This window comes from Dermacentor variabilis, chromosome 7, assembly GCF_050947875.1.
Source record: "Dermacentor variabilis isolate Ectoservices chromosome 7, ASM5094787v1, whole genome shotgun sequence".
NCBI lineage: Eukaryota > Metazoa > Arthropoda > Arachnida > Ixodida > Ixodidae > Dermacentor > Dermacentor variabilis.
The window spans coordinates 175,350,673-175,371,236 of record NC_134574.1 but is presented as its reverse complement, the minus strand read 5'-3'; the positions used below and the strand labels follow the sequence as shown (position 1 = coordinate 175,371,236).

At 47.4% G+C, this 20,564-nt stretch overlaps 1 protein-coding gene across 4 annotated transcripts in view; it reads right to left on the bottom strand.

Annotated features, from left to right (window-relative positions):
- Positions 1–20,564, bottom strand: part of LOC142588523 (BTB/POZ domain-containing protein 7) — a 150,421-nt gene that overhangs the window by 65,410 nt on the left and 64,447 nt on the right. For 3 of the 4 annotated variants that reach the window (XM_075700356.1, XM_075700354.1, XM_075700355.1), the window contains exon 7: positions 3,101–3,309. In XM_075700356.1, the coding sequence (XP_075556471.1) occupies positions 3,101–3,309 (209 nt within the window). Of the gene's footprint in view, positions 1–122; positions 1,196–3,100; positions 3,310–20,564 lie in introns of those variants that run through there. The other variant, XM_075700357.1, reaches the window with a different exon arrangement.

The following is a 20,564-nucleotide window of genomic DNA, read 5'->3' as shown; positions in this document are numbered from 1 at the left end:
AAGTCAGTGGTCGACTTGGAGGGTGGAGGCGGCGGAGGACCGCGTGCCGCTTGCTTTGGGGGTTGAGGGCGCTGCACATAGCGGTGCTTACAGTTGGACCTATGCGTGGAGTGATTCCCGTTGCAAACGATGCAGCGGGGGGTGCAAGTCGGGGGCGAGCCCTCGAGCGGTGGGAGGTGAGTGTCGCCACAACGACGGCACCTGTCCTGCTGTGGCTTGGGGCACACGTCGGTCCGGTGGCCAGTCAAGCGGCAGTTGAAACAGGCCTCCACCTTGTTGCGGAAAGGGAGGAGGCGAAGGCGGACTCCATGGTAGAAGATCCACCGGGGTAGTTTGGGGTCCGTGAGGGTGACCAAGATGTGGGGAGTCTTGCCCATACGGCGGGCACCCACAATAGAAAGTGCAGGATTGCTTGCCTGCAGATCGTCAAGGATGGCTTCATCTGTGAAATCGTCGAAGGCGTGGTAGAGTATGCCCCGTAGGGCGTCGTCCGGCGGTGGGGGTAGAGGTGGATGGTGAAAGTGGTGCCGGACACCGTGAGGGAGGTGATGCGGAGGTAGGCTTGAGCGCGAGCCGACTCCACGACGCTGAGCGTAAAGGTGTTGTTGACCGGGTGGATCTGCACCGTGTCGCGAGATGCGGGCGGGAGGTCTTGCAGGCTCGCTGCTTGCAGCAAGGCGGTGTATAAATGCCAAGGCTGGAGTTTGGTGAGGTCAACGGGGGTTTTGGGGTGGCCGACGACGTGAATCGTGTCGGCCGGGAGGCGAGGGAGTGGAGCGTGACGGCGGGGCTGAGGAGGCGAAGCACTTGCCTGCTTCGAACGCGGCGATTTAGCTGCGGCGGCGAGGTGCAACGCGGCGCGGCATTGCTCTTGGGTGCGGAGGCCTGGCGTCTGCCAGGAAGTATCCGAAAGTTCTTCGGGAGTCACCTCTTGTCCTTGGACAGCGATCTCCATGGCGGTGGGCAGCCGGGAGATGGGCGACGAGGAGGCGGCGGCGGGCGGCCGGGTGGTTGCCCTGTCGTCTGCGCGCTGGCGTGCGGGCGGCCGCACTCGAGCTAGGCCGGGTAGGCCTAAGTCGGCGCACGGCATGGTCAAGGGCTTCCCAAAACTCTCCTGGGCCACCCCGGGCGAGTATTGGTATAAGATTGGTATCAAAATGGTCCTGACGACTTGTTTCACCCACTCGTGAAGAAACTGTCCGGATAGGGATAAAAGAACCGGCACGAGGGCCGTAAATTGGCGGATCCGACGCGAGGTGCGACTGATCTCGACGCCCTTCAGATGGAAGTTATCTACTGTTACCCAACTTCTAGAAACACTGCACGATTTTTCTAAAGCAATGAATGACAGTGATCAAGTGGATGCAATTTGCTTGGACATGTCCACAGCATTTGACCAAGTTCCCCATGACGAGCTTGAAGAACAGACCTCAGTTCATGGAGGTAAATGACTCAAAATCTGACGTCCTTGCAATACCCTCAGATGTCCCTCAGGGGTCTGTGCCAGGTCCCATATTATTTTTATGCTACATCAATGACATTGCAGTTTCCATCCAGCCCCATGTTACAGTCTGGCTATTCACGGATGACTGCTTAATTCACTTGGTTATCTCAGAGCAAGAAGACCAGTTCACACTAAATTCTGCATTGAACACTATTAATCAATGGTGCACAGCATACAAAATGAAAATTATGCAAAAACTTCATATATTACAATTACAAACAAAACCAAAAATGTATTTTCTTTTGATTACAACATTAACAGGCAGTTTTTAAGAAAAGTCAACCACTTCAAATATTTAGGCATCACTATATCATCAAATCTAAACTGGCATACACATATCAATAACATACGCTCAAAAGCTGAAACTATGTTGTGGTTCATCGGAAGAAAATTAAAGCTTGCTTCTACTAAAGCAAAAGTAACTGCCTATCTCGCGCTGGTACTTCCAACACTGGAACAGTGAGCATTGTATGGGATCTGCATCAGACAAACCAAGTTCATAAGATTGAAAAAGTTCAGAGAAGGGTGGCTAGGTTCATTCTATCTAGATGTAAATTTACAGGTTCAGTGACTGACGGGCTTCGTGAGCTAAACTTACTTTCGCTTTCAAACTGAAGAAAGGTCACCAGGCTAAAATTTCTCTATCTGTTGCGCAATAATCACTTCAACCGAAACATAAGCCCCTACTTCAAGCAGTGTTCCTCGCGAGCTGTGCGAACTTCTCACAAAGATCAGATTACACCCATGACGGCCCGAATTAACTCTTTCAAATACTCTTTCCTTCCAAGAACAATAGCTGAATGGAATGCCCTTGCTTAGGATCTTTTGCAAGCAGATAATCCGCTCAATTTCAAACACTGTTTATCCCATTACTTATCCGAATAGAAATTCTTGTCATTCTCTTGTCTTTCTTGTCACGTCCTCATCGGAGGTTCTGATTTTCACTGGTCTGAAGCCCAGCATATTCTTGTGACTATTGTTTGGTAGATCTGTTGTAGTTGCGGTCTATGTATCCACACAGCCGCTAGACGATTGTGTTATGGTGCTTGTTGGTTCCGACTTGATTGAACTAGGTTTGTAAAGATGTTTGTACTTGCTGCTGAGTACACATGTTGAGTTGTATTATCTGCATTCACCCTGTAATGGCCTCACAGCTGACAGAATTAATAAAAAAAAAACATTTCAGCACACACACCCAGTAGACACATTTAATTGATATAACCGATAATATGGCATGGGATCATCGTAGTAAGCAGCTTATTTTAACCCAGAAACACATGCAAAAGTTGACAGTGCATCGGCTGCTCACTGTTATATCTGATATACTGTTAAAACCAGTATCGTTATAGATGTGTTTGACTCTAAAACGGCAACGTAATCATTTTCCCGAGTACACTGCTGCCGAAAATTTACACCAGCAGCGAAGTAGAATGCACTTGCTTAGTGGAATAATAGCTCTGTCTTTGCCCGGTTGCGCTCTGTGCCACCAACCCGGCCACTGACATTTACGCCTTTGGTACCCCAGTCACCTGCAGACGGCAAGAAGTCTGTGAACAAGCTAAATATCTTCAATGGCTCAACTGCTGCAGCGTGTACCTGCAGACAATCTGACTGCAACAGGGTGAGCAGCTGGCCTTTGGTGAGTTGGAAGAGCAGTGGGGTGACTGCCAGTGCCGAGAACTCCTCGGCCAGGAAGGCCATGGCCTGCCGGTGCACCCAGGGCGAGCCGTGCGGCTGCTCGCTCCACTGCAACACTCCGCACAGGGTGTCCGGGCCCAGCAGTTCCACCAGGGCATCCTCGCAGGCTGTGGGAACAGACACATTTCCAAAGGCACATTCGATGGGCCTCTCCAGAGTGCCCAAGACAGAGCCAGTAAATCAGAGGTTACTTGGCCTGGCTCTTGGTAAAGCAGCAGTTAACAAGCAAGATAATCAAATGCAAGATTTAGCAGTATAGTAAAAGAGACTATTCTGGAAATGGCAAACAAGTGAAAGGACGCCCACAAGAAGTGTGCATGTGTGATAGGTGACGACCAAGCTGGAACATGGCAGCTGGAATGTGGGAGTTTGTGATCATCCAAGTGCAAAATGACTTGAGCAAGCAGTGCCAGGCTAGCCTGGACATGTATCTGGTGAACCTGGGACACCAGATGAACCGGGATGGTGCAACCAGACCAGCCGGGACAAGAATGCGGTGTTCCTAAGGCAAGCCTGCGGACAGAATGGTGCTACAGTCGAACCTGACTATATCAAACCCATTTAGCATTTTTTCCGGTTTATAAGTTGCGTTTCTTTTTTCTGAATTTTTCATCGACGCACCTTTAGAACAATGCAACTTACACACTTTTTTTTTTTCAGAAAAAAACTGCCATCAAAATCGGATTGGATGCCATGGCCACGCGAAGCATGCTGGGTTGACCTACTCTGGTGGTTGACCTCCTCTGGTAGTTGCTACGGGTTGTGTGTGCGCTATGGGGATACCGGGTTTCTCTCATGATTGAGTTGCCAAGTGCCACGCGAGAAGGATGGAGCAGCAACACAAGCGGTGGCAGGCCAACCGTGAGTCAACAGACTCCGAAGTCGTAGCATCTGCAGATTGCTTTCAAGATACTGCATGCACCGCTGCGCAAGCTGTGGAGTTTCTACCAGAGCACAAGCTACTCCTCCCCCCCTTTCCCTCCGGCACTGCTTTCCCACTTTCCTCCCTGGTGCGCAATTCGGCTCACCATCCCACGCTTTCACTCGCACATACAGCATATGGTGCGCGGGGACAATGTTATTGCCCTTGGACTTTGTACGCAACATCGCAGCAACCATGAATGCAGAAATGTGCCTGCAGTGTCCATATCATTGCTATCGCAATTCTATAGGAATGGCACCAATACGCTTGCATGTGACCCGTGTTCACGAAGTGAAATGTCACTGTATCTTTTTTTTTTAGATCACTAACCGAATGAACAGGTGCATCATATAAATTGATGTGATTTGTAGACATATTTTTTTAAACTGCCGTTTTGAGGGGGGTGCGGTGCAACTTATACAAAGGTGTGACTTATAGACTGGAAAATACGGTACATTGAATTATCCCTTATATTGAACAATTTCTGACCCTGTAAAGTTGCAACAAGAATATGTAGCAAAAAGTACAGTTATAGCAAAGAAATATAGCAGCCACTATGGATATATCGAACTGCAAACAGTGTGAAATTGCCACAGAAGTTTACTTTTTTTTGGCACAGCAGCTAGGTAAGCTGCCAACACATTTTCAGAAAAAGTAGTTTAGCTTGGCTGTGCCTGCACGTCTGCACTCCACTGTAGCCAGTGCCAGGCTTCTCCTTTAGAAAAAAAGATACTGGTCTGCCCCACAGCGCTCGCTCGACAATTTCCACGTCCTGCATTTTTTTGGGGGGGTAATGGCTGGCACGAAGCATAAGAATCTGCCACTCACCATGAAGTTGGAAATCATCGAGTAATTCTAGGCTGACAGAAGGAAACAGTAGTTACACCACATTCCCGGTGATGACAGTGACAAGCGCAATGAAGCCATCACTGTTAGGAGTGAGCTGTCAGCATTTTGAGAAGCCGTTAACAGGTCAACAGTCGACAAATTTGTGTCCACGGACAAAGGTGCCGTGACGACGGGAGAGCTTTCGAACAAGGTGTCATCTCCGACGTCATGAATCAGGACATAAGTGAAGGGAACAGTGAGGACAACTTGGATCGTGCACCAAGCTGCTTCAACGTGATGTGTGCGTTTGCCCTTTTTCGGCACTTCTGTGCGAACATGGAATCTGGCTGCGGCCTCCAACACAGAAAAATGGGTGTTCTCCTAGGCAACGAAGATTATGTTGAAGCAGAAGATTCGAGACTATAATTTCAAGCCACAGTAAGCCGCAATGAAATCCACTTTGTCAATAAAGTGCTTTTACAAATGGCATGTGCTTTTGTGTTGTTCACTTCTTTAAATGTTCTAAAGTAAGAAGCGCACTTATGTATGGGCTGCAGCCCAAACACGGCAGCCCAAAATTTTGAGAGAAAATATTCCAACCAAGAAGCGATTGTGTTCGGTGCGCTCATGCTGTGCATGTGCAGTGTACTTTCGTGTGTCGCTACTCAATGGCAAGAGCTGCACTTTGTAGACAGGGGTTCTCTCAAGCCGCCTTGGTGTGCAAGGCCTAGGCTTAGGCTTAACAACCAAGTCCTTACTGCTCACCTAGTACGTCTAGGCAGTACCAGGACCACGGAGTAAGAAAAGACGGGAATGCCGACTGTGCTTGTCTGGAAGGGACACATTATGAAACGTCAGCTCCTGCTTCACAGCGTATTCGCCAGACGGCACTACGGATGAGGAAAAAACGATGGATCGGAGAGGTGGGTCTGCTGCTTGCCTATCCGTTTTGCCGTCTGCTCCGCCCGTGCCCTGATGCTTGTAGCACGCATAGCGCTTGCGGTTCACGGAGCGACGTCATCAGAAGGAGCAAGTGTTCATATCATGTTATTTTATTAATTTTATACAGGCGAAATGTGAGAAATTTGTAAGGTGGACAACATAGAATTATACAAGCCACATGAACAGAAAATAAGTCAATTACGGAAACCAAGACCAAAAGAAAAACTAGGAAAAAGTGAGGGGAATATAACGGCAGTTCGTGTGGTCTCGAGCACTGAGAGACGACAGCAAAAGAAAGTTTATAATGCAAAGTTGATGTTTATCGCTCATCTTATATGAGCATCCACCAGCTACAAAGACTCTTCGCTTGCTTCTTTTCTCTCGAAGCTTCTCGTGTTGCCCGGTTCTCTTGCAAGTCACATTGCCGCATTCTTATTAAAACGTTATAAGGCAGAAATTCTGCTAGTGCTTCCTGCTTATGAACTTCACAAGAGAAGCTGAAATTATGTGTCTCCAGCTAGTCATGAATTGTTGCTTCATAGGTATTCGTTGCCTTTGCATGGCGACGAAAGTAGTCCTTAGCATCGTGTGGCAATGCAATGTGCCCACAAGTCTTTTGCAGTGCGAACATTGGTCAGTATTGTAAATGGCACCCCTTCTGTGACTCCACACACCCACGGAGTTTGCGTAGGCATACTGAGTGTTCACAGCAGGGTACTCTTGCTTTGCGGCACCATCCCTGTACATCTTTATCTTGTCAGTCTCTACCACGCGCTCAACGTCTTCGATGGTAGTCGGTTATCCTTCAAGGTCGATTGTGTTATTCAAATTGCAGTTTAGTATAAATGCTTCGAATGTTTTCCCATGAAGGCCTTCCGTGACACAGATTCACTTCGTTACAGAAGGAACTGTGTCTTCGCTTACAAAAACCTGCGTGCTGTTGGGAGGCAGCACCCAACTATCTATTTTGAAAATTTTCGTGCCTTGAAGTGGTCCCATGAAGGCAGAAGCTTGACTCTTTCTGGATGCAGAAAGAGCTCCTGCAAAAGTGAATTTCTATCTCTGTTCTGGGAGTGTGTCTTACCGTTTCAAGCAGTGGAGCTGCTTGTGCCGCTTTTTTTGGATTCTTACATTGAAGGCACAATTGAACTATTCTCTTTGCTTAATAGATTCCTGCCAGGCTGCCAACAGAAAGAAAGACTCTTAGTAAAGGCAAGGCCGAGAATTTTCATTACGGTATGCATCTGGAGAAGGGAAGACGCCTATAGTGTGTAGTTCTAGACAAATTGATCTCCTCCTGTCCTTCCGCATCGGCGTCTTCTGGTTCCTCCTGGCTGGCATTATGGATCATTGAGTTGAGCCAGGCTTCCCTCAAACATTGAAGGAATGGCTGCCTTTCGAAGTCGAGGCAATTTCTTTACATCGCTGAAGTACCTGTTAAAAATGAGGTGCGTCTCGAAGCTTCGCACACATATTTTGTCTTTTACTCTGAATGGTCGTTGACATTCAGGAATTTTTTCGTCTCCACTGGTGCAGCAGCTGCGGATTAGATGGCGCTGTGCAGAGCGAATACTTGTCCTATCCTTTGTTTTACCCAGATTTACAGCCGGTAACATCGGTCATTGTTTCCTGTCCTGTTGCTCCGTCTCTTCACGCATAAGTATCAACATACTTTGTTCGGTCAGGCATGTATAAACATGACAGGAGTAGCCGCAAGCCTCTTACAGAAAATGAAGAGAAAGGCAATGAGAGCTGGAGCAGAGGCCCCTCGGCAAGAGGTGAGACCGGTGGCTGTGCCGTATGTGCACAAGGTGGCCCACAATCTGAAGAAGGTAGCGAGCAGACATGGCGTCCCGCTAGTGTTTTCAGCCCCGAGGAAGCTCGGAAGCCTTTGCTCCCAAATCACCAAAAGAAAAGAAAAAAAGAAGCGAAAAAGGCTGTGGAACCAAACATGGGCGACCTTTCATGAACTGTGCCGAAGGGGTTGTCTACGAGATCCCCCTTTCGTGCGGTCGTTCCTATATAGGTCAGACCGGGCGCTGTGTTAATGAGAGTGTCAGGGAGCATTAAAGAAATGTTGAGCAAATGAAAGAGGGCCCAAATTTGCCTAAGCACATCGGGACCTGTCCCTCACGCTCTTGTGAACCACGTTTTTCAGATGTGCGGATTCTTGCCCGAAGTAAAGATACTAGAGCAAGGGAACTGGTTGAAGCCTATCACATAGGCAAGAAAGGCAGCTTGTGCATGAGCGATACTTCAATATCATTATATAAGGCCGAGATGAGGTTTCTTGAGCGTGGTGCGTCATGAATGTTTGATTAGACGCGTGAAAGAATGTTTGCTCTGTGCGCATGTGTTGACTGACAGTATATATGTGCCTGCGTTTTGTAAATAAAACAGTTGCGAGTGGCGCCCTGTCCCGTTTTCTTCTCTCGTGTGTGTCTGTTTATTTGGCGTCTTCATATTTTATAACAATACTCCCTAATTCGAAATTTGAGTACAGGTGCACATATGTTTTCATCTCGCGTTATACTGGTTGGCGAGGTCAATCTGTCTAATGTGGCACATTGCAAACAGAACGAAATGTGGCCCGACTGCCTCGCTAATCGGAAGATCACGAGAGGTGGTGCGTGAGTGATGTGTGTTCGTGATTCACGACTGCCGCTGTAGACAGACCTCCGCTCATGCAGAGTTTTGTTTCCATATAGATGAAGAGCCCTACTCTGGCACCATCTCGTAGTCATCATTGCTGCAAAACCAGTCTTGCGTGGCACTACTCTTTTCTTCTCACGCTTTCGTCATACCCTCCTTCTCAGCTTTCCTCCTTGTGCTCTCTGCACTATCGGCGTCTTTCATCTTCTGCTATGCTCCGCATTTACTTTCATCCTTTGCTGTGTTCTTTTGCTCGGTTACGAGGGACAACACCGACGTTCGCCGCAGGAATGGGCGCCTACGAGCTGCGCTCTCTAAAATTCCTACTATGAAGCGAACATTTCCTCGAAGTGCACATAGATATCGTCGGAATGCTTCCTCCCTCTAAAGCATACTGCTACCTTGTCACAATCATTGACAGGTTCACCAGCTGGCCAGAAGCAGCAACAATCATCGATATCACAGCTGAAACCATCGCTAAAGCTTTTGTTAACATCTGAGTGTCACAATTTGGAGTTTGCGAGGAAGTGGTTACTGACCATGGCAAACAATGTTAATCTGCATTCTGTCATCATCTTTCACGTCTATTTTTTAAATTTATTTTATTTAGAGATTACTGTAGGCCAAGCAGGCCCATGTAGGAGGGGCTACAGTACAAAATAATGAAATACAATCAGGACAGGGATTACACACGCACAAAAAAAGGTACAAGTACAACAATGTCATCACTTGAATACAAGGACTACGAATCGAAAAGAATCCATTATCAGCGCACAACAGCCTACCATCCACAAGCAAAAGGTCTCGTGGAGCGTTCTCACAGCCAATTGAAAATGGCGCTAATTGCCCGTGATGACATCGAGCACTGAATTGGCATGGGTGCCAAAGAAGAGAAAGTGTCAATAGACAGGCTCACGCCTGTTTTTGTCCAGACCTCAGCAGACAGTACCATCATTCCTGTTTTCACCATCCCCCACAGTCTGTACAAAGCCATCTAGAGCAAAAAGAAATCGTGTACAATGGTCTTCTGATCAAGACTTGTCTATATGATTTCGCAGTGCCAATGTGCTGATGCACCGACAATGACAAAGACTGCCAAGACATGAGTGCAACAAGCACTTGGGTGGTGAAAAAATAAAGTAGTTGGTTCTTGCTTATTCAACATGACAGCATCTTTCTCCTGCTCTGCCACAAGGTTCATTGAAGATTTGCACAGACCAACTGGTACACACCCAGTGCTCCAAGTTGGCATCACAGAGTTACTCTGAAATGCAGTGCCTACTCTGCCCTGCATCTACAGTGACCTATGTCGGCTTGAAAGAAGCTCGTTGAAGAGCGATACATATGTACACACTGGCACATACTTAGTGACACAGGTTGGTTTGATGGTGAGTTTCGAACCCTGCTACCTCAGCACAGCAGCCAGATGCCCTAGCCACATGACCACCAACTACCCATGACTCAGGTAGGTGGGAAAACAGTTACATACATACGTACGTACGTACGTACATACATACATACATACATACATACATACATACATACATACATACATACATACATGGACGGACAGACGGACAGACGGACGGATAGATAGATAGACCCCGGAAAGTGCTAGAAGTACTCAAAGAATGTGAAGGCATTAAAGTGCAGACTTTATGCGAATCTATATTGTATACTGAACTACACAATATATCAAACTTAATTCCCTTTTTACCAGACCAGCTGGGACAAGTATGCGTAGTTCCTAAGGTAAGCCAGCAGACCAAGCGGTGCTATCAGACCTGCCGGGACGAGACATGATGTTCCTTAGTGAGCTAGGCCAATGGGCCCAGCACAACCAGGCTGCTGATGAAGTGGTGCTCCTGTTTATGGTGTGTAGCCTAATTTTCATGTTTCACTCATGTGCTGCCCTACCTGCATGACTTGAACAAACAACTCTTCATTGGTGTAAGCACCAATGCAGCCTGACATCGCAACCGGACATCACAACCTACGGGTACGGTAAGTGACCACCATCTCAGGAACAACTTCAGATACTACCAGTACTGTACGAAAGGACATATCGCAATACAGTACTTTCATTAATTCTACTCCGGTTAATTAGATTTTTCGGTTAATTCAATCCCGACTGAAGGTCCCGGCCCGACGTTACTAGACTAGCTTCAGTTTTAAAACTCGGCGCCGTTGCGCGGAACCGCCATGCGCCCGCGCCTTCGTGGCGCTGCAGTGGCGCCCGGCTTCACTTCCTCACTGGCCAGCTACGCGGGCAGGCCGGACTAAGCACGCGGTGCAGCGTTGGTGTATTCTGTGGTTCGTTGTTGACGGTGAATTTTAGCAAGCATGTCATCCGTGGAACTGTAGCCTTCGCCGAGTTTCTTAAGAATATCAGCAGACGATGCCGACATGCTGCGTATCTGGCTGCATAGGCCGCTATCGGAACGATGTCGACAGTTCGGCGCACCACTTTTCCTGTGCTCCCAGCAATGTGACGCTTCACTCGGCGTGAACCAGAACGGTTCCTCGTGCCGACCGAGAACTCTCTGCAAAATCAATGGCACGTGCTCGTGCCACTGCTCCCGCGTTCGTCGTCGTCTTCCACAGCTGGATGCGTGGCTGTTCATCTTTCCAGCGTAGAATTTCCCTTCACTTCTGTCGTCGTAATGGGGAGGTGGGTTTACAGGGGTATGAGCCATTGCTTAAGGGAGTATGAGCCACTCATGGTCTTACGTAACGGAAAGATTTAATTTTGAAGAAATTTAATTGAGAAGAAATTTAATTTAGAAGAATCACAAGCGGCAAATCGCAGGCGAAGGCTACTAACCAGGCCGCCAAGCAAACTCGGAGATATCGAACGCAAGCAACAACTACAGACTGCGGGCATACCATCAGTGACGTCGTTCTCTCCGTCACAGCCGATTGTGTGTGTAACCTCATAACTGATAAATACTTTAATGAACCCTCGGGATTAGGATGAAGGATGATGTAGGATGAAGATAATCCTACAATCGCGCACTTTGGCCAGATATTCAGGCTCGTGAGCCTAAACTGCGCGAAACGTTAAGACGACAGGAAGAAACACACAACATTTAGAAACGCAGCTTCTGAGCTTCGCTGTATGCATTTATTCCTTTCGTGCAGTTTACCCTTCTTTCAGTATTAACGAACTGGCATGATAAATCTTATTTCTGTAGGTGGATACCGCTCTCTCGTGGCATCACTAATTTGGACAAGGGAGAACCCCAGCGAGTGTGAAACACGCGTAAACTGCCCGTCCGCACGAGCTCAAGGCTGTGACGAGGCGTCTGCAGTGGAGCCCGATGGAACAGCGTTGCCATCTGGCGGCTGTCACGACAGGGGCTGTAAGCGCGAGGGCGGGGAGTTTTACAACTGAAGCTAGTCTAGTAACATTGGTCCCGGCCGGTGGCCATGCATTTCTATGGGTCAAAACACTTGTTATTTTGGTCTTAACATTGGCATTCACCAAATAATTTGAACTTGACCAGTCCGCACGCATGCGCGTGACCCCTCTGGTCACCCAAATTACGACTGCTTAAATGACAGCATCTGTCTTGGTGGAGCTAAGGGGACAGTTAATCCGTTAAACAGACGTCATCTTCCATCGAAAACATATATGTTCGGCCCACCCTAGGAACATTTTCAAGCAATAACGGTAGTTCTCAATGTCTGATTATGGTACTTCCCAGATTATAACAGGCGCCTTTTGTTTTAGAAAATTTGGCCGGAAATTGCCTGTGCAGTGCACTTGGATACGAAACCAAAACAGTCTTTGCAGCATTTGTATGTTTAACCATATGATATGACTGTATTGCGGTGAAGCTGACATTGGGAAACAGACTGCCATTCTAAACAATCAGGTACACATTAGATTTCTACTTTGGTTAGGAGATTTAGGTCATTTCTATGTTAGTTTTCTACTTTCAATAAAAGTGGGTGCGCATTTGATTCTGAGCCGGGGTAAACACGAGCAAACACTACCAAATGAATCAGCGGTGTTTTAGCATTTTTTTCTCCATTTTACTTTATTCAACCCACCGGATAATTTAATCAGATTCGTCGGTCCCATCAGGGTTGAACTAATGGAAATTGACTGTACCTTGCATGTGCTATAGAATAAACGAACAGAACTAGTTCTGCTTGTAATGTGCCAACCTTGCCTATGTTATTTTATTTCGTCTATACAGTTGAAGCTTGACATAACAAACAGCACAGGGATTGTGAAGCAGTTAGATATAGCCTGAATTCTATACATAAAATGACTTTAAAAATGTGACAAAGCTCTGTGCAAGTTAATGAATGCAGCTGCCGACTGATTTTCCAGACCTCGCAGGGACCAAAAAATAGTCGGAGAAATCGAACAGTCCGAAAAACACGTTCCGCCCCACTCCCCGAAAATATTATTAGGCCTAGAGCGGCTTACAAAAGTCTCTAATAATGCCCTGCCTCACACCACACTTGTAGGCGATCATATTTGCTTGGATTTGCGCAAGAGTGACATCATCTTCATGTGCAGTCTGACAAGAGCATCACTGTGTTGGCAATCTCTGTTTCCGGAGTTCGCCATGGAGATTGAAGAAATGAGCCACATTTTTTCGCACCACTTGGCTTTTGCAATGGCACACCGGGTGGTGCCGATCACACAAGTGCAAAGCTGCACACACACACAAAGATGCGACATTTCCAAGACACACCTGCTCTGTAGACAACGTGCAAATAACCGAAATTTTAAAACAAATAAATAAAATTGGATCTCGCATTAAGTGATTATGACGACAATGCTGACCAAAAAAAGAAAGAAACAAGAAAAAGTGCTGTTTCCTGGAGCGTTTCGTCAGTCAAGGAAGAGCGCGCATGGCATCCAATACATTGCACATTGCACGCTCTCTATTGAAAGTTGCAACCTCCCCATCTTGGAGGTTATAGAGCGAACCACTGAAAGCCAGGCCTGGCCAAGCCAGCAGAAAATTCAACATTTTCAAAATCCAAATCCAAGATCAGGGGCTCTATTCTCGACACGCATGGCAGCTGCACGGCCGTCAATATCCACCATGTTGACTGTCTTATTGGCTGTCAAGAGGTCACTTGTCTTGAAAGTTGCGCTGAGAAATGGAAGTACAGCAAAATGAAAGTTTGCACTTTCATCAAGATGACGAAACTTGATGTGGAGCTGCAAAATTTATTCACTAGGACCTTTTCTGGTCCTTGGCAGCTATATTGCGAGCTTAGCACTTTAAAAAGAAAGTGAGCAGTAGCGTGCAGAAGCCCGTGCAATGCATCTGCAATTTCGCGAATATGTGGTGGCAGTCCATGATAACTGCCAAGTCAGCTTGCTGATTGGCTGAAGGAATATCCTTTGAGGAGCATCACAGAGCCATTTTGTAAATTTCAATATGACGGTGTGTTACGTTGAGCTGGGACGACATTGCAGAGATTTTTGTCATAATTTGTGGAGCAATGAGCCACACGAATTAGGCTAATGATTTAGGTTTAGGTTAGGCTAATGATTAGGTTATTGATAATTAGGCTAATATGCAATGGCGGGCAAGAGGCATGCGTATCGCAGTATTTTTCCTGTCATTTGGGGCCATTAAAATTGTTTGTTCAAAGCACGTGCTCATAGCATATGCATCACCGTCAGGTGGTTTTGACATTTGCGGTTCGGGCTGTCATTTAAAAAAAGAAAACATGTTTGTTTGAAAATATTGGGTGAACTTTACAAATTTTCTGCGACTTTTCACTGCGGTGTCTGCATAGTAATCAATGTTAATGACTTTTCACATCGTCGTAGGTTATGGGAATGGAGGCTTTTTAATTTACAAAAAGAAATGTACACAAGGCGGCGTCTTGAAGTTTCCGCATGCGGTGTGGGCAAGCAGTGAAGTGAACAAGAGATGGCAGCGCCTGCGCTTGCATCGCGCAAGCAGATACTTCTGGCGTGCGCAACTCTATTGGTGATATTCAGCTGCTGCTCAGCCAGCCGAGTTGAGCTGAGTCACTTCTGTTTCGTGAGAAAGTGATAGCGCAGCCTAGGACATACGCTCATCACCACTGGTAGGTCGTGCATGTTGTCAGAAGGTAGAAAACAAGCGCGTTGCGCCAACATACAAATGACTCGTTCTGTTTCCCGGGCACATGCATCCTAGATACTTGTTACAAGTGTATCTGACCATGTCCATTAGGCAAAATGACTCTGCGGTTGCCGTCAACGGTTACACCCAATGAACAGAAACCAACGACATGTACTGCAGCACGACCATACACTTGAAATCGTGCTGGCAACTGATCCCATATAGTTTATTTTCTCCGCCTTTACAAGGTAGCGCAAGTGGCGCCATGCAACGGACGGCCATATAAACTGAAACCTTCCCAGTACTCCCCCCTTACATCATTCAAGAAAAACATTATGGGGAGTAGTGCTGTACTGGCTTGCAGCTTCTGATGCTTCTTCGCAACTGAGATGCGCTGCATACTGAGTTGGGACAGTTCACAGCAGTCTCTTCTGTGCCACTTGTCACAATCACGGCTGGCTCCCAGGTTACAGAAACAGCTGGATGAGTATCACACACAGGTGTTGGATGGTTAGTGATGTTTGGTGTTGTAGGAGGTTCAGGCGCCAATGATCCTGCTGTTGGTGCGGAGACCTCTTCGCGTTGGGGATGTAGGTGGTCGTCATGCCTATGCCAGATAGTGCCATCACTGAGATGGTAGCTGCTGTCAGACCTGTGGTGCTCACGACACATGCAGGTACCCACGGCGGGCCTTGACAGAAGCTCTTTGCAAGTACATTGTCCCCCACATTCGGCAGTGGTGAAGAACGGAACCCTCTGTCGGCAGCTCTGAAGCTTCTGCTTCAGCTGTCTCAGCAGGACTGAAGTGTGTAAACTTGGGCGACGAACATTCAAAGATGTCTTGAGCATTCTTCCTGTGAGCATTTCACATGGTGCTCTGCCAATAACCTCATGTGGTGTGGTACTATAGTGAAATAAAAGCCTTGAAATTTGGGTTTGAAAGGATCCACAACTACACTTCTTGATCTTGTTCTTGACAGTCTGTACAGCATGCTCTGCCACATCATTGGAAGCTAGATGGCAGGGCAGTACAAGCATGTGACATATCCTATTCCGTATAAGGAATTCCAAGTATTGCTCCCTTGCAAAGGGGGATCCATTTGTGATAATATATGGTAGCGGGAGTGGAAAGTATAAACATACGAAGACAGTGCGCCGTGTGGTGGCGAAGATGACAGCGACTCTTTGCAAATACCCGCAAGAAAGCCATCATCATCATCATCATCATCATCATCATCATCATCATCATCATCATTATCATCATCGACAACAATTTGGGAGCGTCGGCAGTGGCACTTCAAAAAGCGTGGCACAAGAGTGTGTGGCCCGTGGTCCCGTGGCGTGAGCAGTGCGCGAGGTTTGGCGTTCGACGAAAAACAGCTTCCTCGCTGGGCGTCTGGCCCATAGGAGCTATCGCCGCCCGCGCCAATACGCCACACCCGAGTCAACGCTGTCGGCCGCTGGGAGGTTACTTCGCCCCACTCTTCTGCTGGGCACTGGTCCAGGAGGGCTGGCGGTCCTGAACCGGGGCGGTCAAGCATTCGGGTGAGTGGCCACAGGGATACCCCGCCAGCTGTGGACGCGACCCGGCGGTCCGACATGGCGGTCCGACCCAACCGTCCAACCCGGCCGTTCTACACGGCTGCCCGACCCGCCGGAAGACACTGCTATACAACCACGCTGGCCAACATCGGTTCCACGAGGTCTCAGACACGGCGACACACGCTTCCACCGGAACTGTAGGCCAATCATAATCCACCGATCCATAGATATAGTGCATGTTGTCTATAAGGCATTTTGGGAAACTGTCACGTGTGTGTGCTGTTATCTGTGTTGTGTACGTCAATACAAGTCTGATGTGTGTTTGTGCTTTCGCATGATGCTTCTCCCTTTTTCTGGAGTGATCCGGCCCCAATAACATCACACCATTATCGGAAACAATGGCATCCGGCGGTCCATGCTGTGCCAATGCTATCTGCAATGCTGTGATGACAGCATCCACTGATGTTGATGCCACTGGACAGATTTCGAACCATGTTGAATAGGCGTCAACAATTGTGGGGATGCGCGACTCTCGCGCGTCCCCTGATATGTTTTTTCCGCATAGCGCAGCTCCTGTAATCCGGCTTCACCGCGTGGCCTGGCGCCCGCTGCGGCCGGAGTGGTTGAGGCGCAGTACGAGAGATGGCGCGAGTGTTGCGCTGCTAACGCCGCCGACAGGCGGGGTTACTCGGGTGCCGAGAGACAAGGTGCTTGCTCTTGGATTCGGGACAGCAAGCGGTACGGAGGTGCCGTGCCGCGCGTGCGCCGACCCATGCTTGTGCGAGACCGTCTCGCGTGGCCACCTTCGAGCGCGCCACCATACGCGCGAACGACCAGGCGTTGGGATCCAGCAAGGGGCGAACATATTCGCTCGCTATCCGGTCGCGGTGAGTTGGACTTCTAGATTTGTTGCGCGCCCATCGGCATGTTTTGTGGATAGCAACTCGGCTAGCAGGCATTGATCTATGAAAGGTGCAATAAATGCCCTTGTGATTGTTCGTACGACTGTGTTGTCGTTCCTTTGTCCCAAGAGCAGGGAGGAGAACCCCACACAATGAGGAGAAATCCATGTCCCAAGAATGGACCCCCAAAGTCATGTGAATCCTTGACCAAGGCCTCTGTGGAAATGGCCAGGGCATGTGCTGAATGTGTTGACGTGTATGCTAGTAAGCTTGGCATGTAGCATAACCCTTTACAGTCTTGGCAATGTCACCATCAATTCCCAGCCACAAGACATGGCTTCTGGCAACCGACTTGCTTTTCTCAACGCCAGGATTCCCAGCATAAAGAAGAGTCAGGACTTTGCCTTGCAGAGATTTTGGGATGACAACTCTGGAACCCCACAGCAACCAACCTTCATGGATGCCGAGTTCGCTGCTCCTTGCTGTGAATGGATTGCCCTCTGGTCTGACTGGAAGCCCTTCTCCTCACAGGAGAGCAAGAACTATGTGACTCAGGAGTGGTTAATTTCTTGTAGCCTGTGCTAAAACAGCTGGTGACAAGATTTCGGGTATGCTTGTTCAAGCATGAAGATTTCAGCAGGTGTAGGCAGATCAACACTCTTTGTTAGCAGCAGTAACCTACTGAGGGCATCAGCATGACCCAAGTCCAGACCAGGCTTGAACACAAGCTGGTACTTGTAAGCAGAAAGTTTCAGTGCCCATCTGACTAGTCGTGGTGAAGCTTGCACAGGGACGGGCTTACCAGCACTTACCAGGCTTACCAGGCTTACCAGATGGAAATTCAAGATGACGAGCAAAACGAGAACAAGGTAAAAGTGGGAGCTAACGTTTCAACAAGTGGACTTGTCTTTTTTAAGGCAACATATGCTTTCCTCGGAACATTATATATAGGTAGGGTTCTTCTCAAGGGTAGAGGGGTAAGGCGGGTGGGTGTGGCAACGACTGAAGGTGTGTTAGCAGCGAGGGCGTAGAATTGAGAATACAGGGGAGCTATGCACAAGGTCAGTCCACGGTCGTGTGTCAGCCTGCATATCAACAGCCGTGTGCACAGCACCCCTCTATTATCTGCTTCGCTGCAGGTCGTGGGCTACCATCTCTGGAAGAGATAATAAAAAGAGCGAGCGGCAGAAAATGGTGCTCATGAAAAAAAAAATTACTGAAATGGAATAAATATATAAATAAAAGAAAAAGGAAAAGAAAAAGGGGGAGAAAAAAGAACAGCAAGCAACCAAATGCATATAACTAAGTGTTGTTGGTTAAAGCACGTTAGCGGGCTAGTTGATTTGAATCCATGATATAGAGTGTGTAAGCGTGACTGAACAAGGACGTAGAAAAAAGCAGATACACAGAGACAGCACTACTTTCAACTATAGATTTCATTTTCGCATGCATCAATAAATATATACCATACAGGCGGAAACAATTGATAAAGGGAAAATCAGACATCCACCCGTTCGTAGCAATTGCTACAAAGGAAACCCATACGGGTTCCTCGAAAGAAAAGCCTCAGAGACTTCGCCCTGCCATCTGCTAGCCGCCTGGTTAGCTCAGATGGTAGAGCGGCTGCCCCGGAAAGGCGGTGGTCCTGGGTTCGACTCCCGGACCAGGACGAATTTTTCTTCAACTCTGAGGCTTTTCTTTCGAGGAACCCGTATGGGTTTCTTTTGTAGCAATTGCTACGAATGGGTGGATGTCTGATTTTCCCTTTATCAATTACTTCTCCCCCCCTTGCGGGTGTCCGCGAAACTACTTCGTCAGGCGGAAACAAACGTGACAGCAAAAAAGAACATTCAGTGGTGCATGTCGATGAACCGTACACGTGTGCAAGGCATGGTGAAAACATATACTGCGATGGTTACAATGATAAACTGAGCAATAGTATCTCTTTTTCAGAAAGCGACACTGGTGGCTTGCTGACGCACCTGTCCTCTAGTTTTGCAATTTCATAGGCCTCCACAATCTTCCTTATCATCCTGCTATAAGCCCTATACAAAATAAATGTACGTTCAAACATGGGTTTGGAGGAACTATCTCGGCAATGAATACCCAAATGACCCGAGATTGCCCTAGTGACGTTATATTGATGCTCTTTTAGTCTCTCATTGAGACACCTACTGGTTTGACCAACATACGTTCTTCTGCACGAAAGTGGAATGGCATAGACAATGTTACGAGTGCAGGTTACAAATTGTTTGCGATGTTTGAGCAGAACATGCGTGCCTTTTGTTGTTCTCTGAATTAACCTGTTTGCATAGTTTCTGTAGACGCTGAGGGGCAGAGAAAACCACGTCCACCCCGACTTTGCCGCTATTTTTCTGAGAGTAGGTGAAATACAATGAATGTATGTTACCACAACGACTTTCTTTGCTCTAGCAGTGGTACTGCTTCCCTGATCTTTCAAACTGGTTTCCACTTTGTGGTCACATGACTTCATCAGAGAATTATTTAAACACTGTTACTACTGCGTGTTTTATAAGTTTCGAATGAGCGGAATGAACTTTTCCCCACTAAAGACCTGCTGGAGTTATCAGCCGAGAGGCAATAAGCCAGTCCTACCATTTCATATACAAGCAGGCATCCAGAGCATTGCAGCAACATAGTAGACATATCCCAGAGTCTAAGCTCCGATGAAGTTGATCTCCTGAAACGTGGTCTAATGTTTTGTCCCATGAACAATGCAGTAAACGAATACGAACTCCACAAAGATATAACAGAGTTTTCAAGACACATGCGCATCAAGGAGTTGTTTTTCGATAGGCCAGATGTAGGAAAACAGGATAGAGACCCTTTTAGGCCACCTAGCTCGTGGACGTCAGAAGCCGAACAGTGCCTAGACCTTGATTTATATATAAAGCTAATCTCAAAGGAAATCCTAGAGTCAATGCGGCACAGCCTGAGAAGCAAAAATTTGTCCCCCGCTCAGCGCCAAATCCTTAAAGAACTTGCAGAAAGAAATGATATTGTAATAAAACCAGCAGACAAAGGCAGTAATATCGTAATCTGGCCCATAGAAAAGTACAAGAAAGAGGCCTCCAAACAACTGAGCAACCACACCCGTGAGAGAAAACTTGACTCTAACCCAACTTCACTACAGCAATACTGTGCAAAGCACAATAGCAGAGCTCCTGCCCAGGGAACTAATCATGCAATCTGAATATCGCTTATGATGCCCAAGAACAAAGAAGCAGGCTGCTTTTACCTGTTTCCTAAAATACATATGGTTCCCGTAGAAGAAATATTTACAGCAGAAATCCCAGGTTGACCTATAGTGTCTAATAACAACACATACCGAGTCACTGTCTAAATTATTAAATCTCCACCTGTCGAATCTCCTCACCACCCTCCCATCTTTTGTTCAAGACATGCTGCACTTCCTTCGAATCATCGACGGCATCAATTCCAACCAAATCCTTTCCGACCGTGCT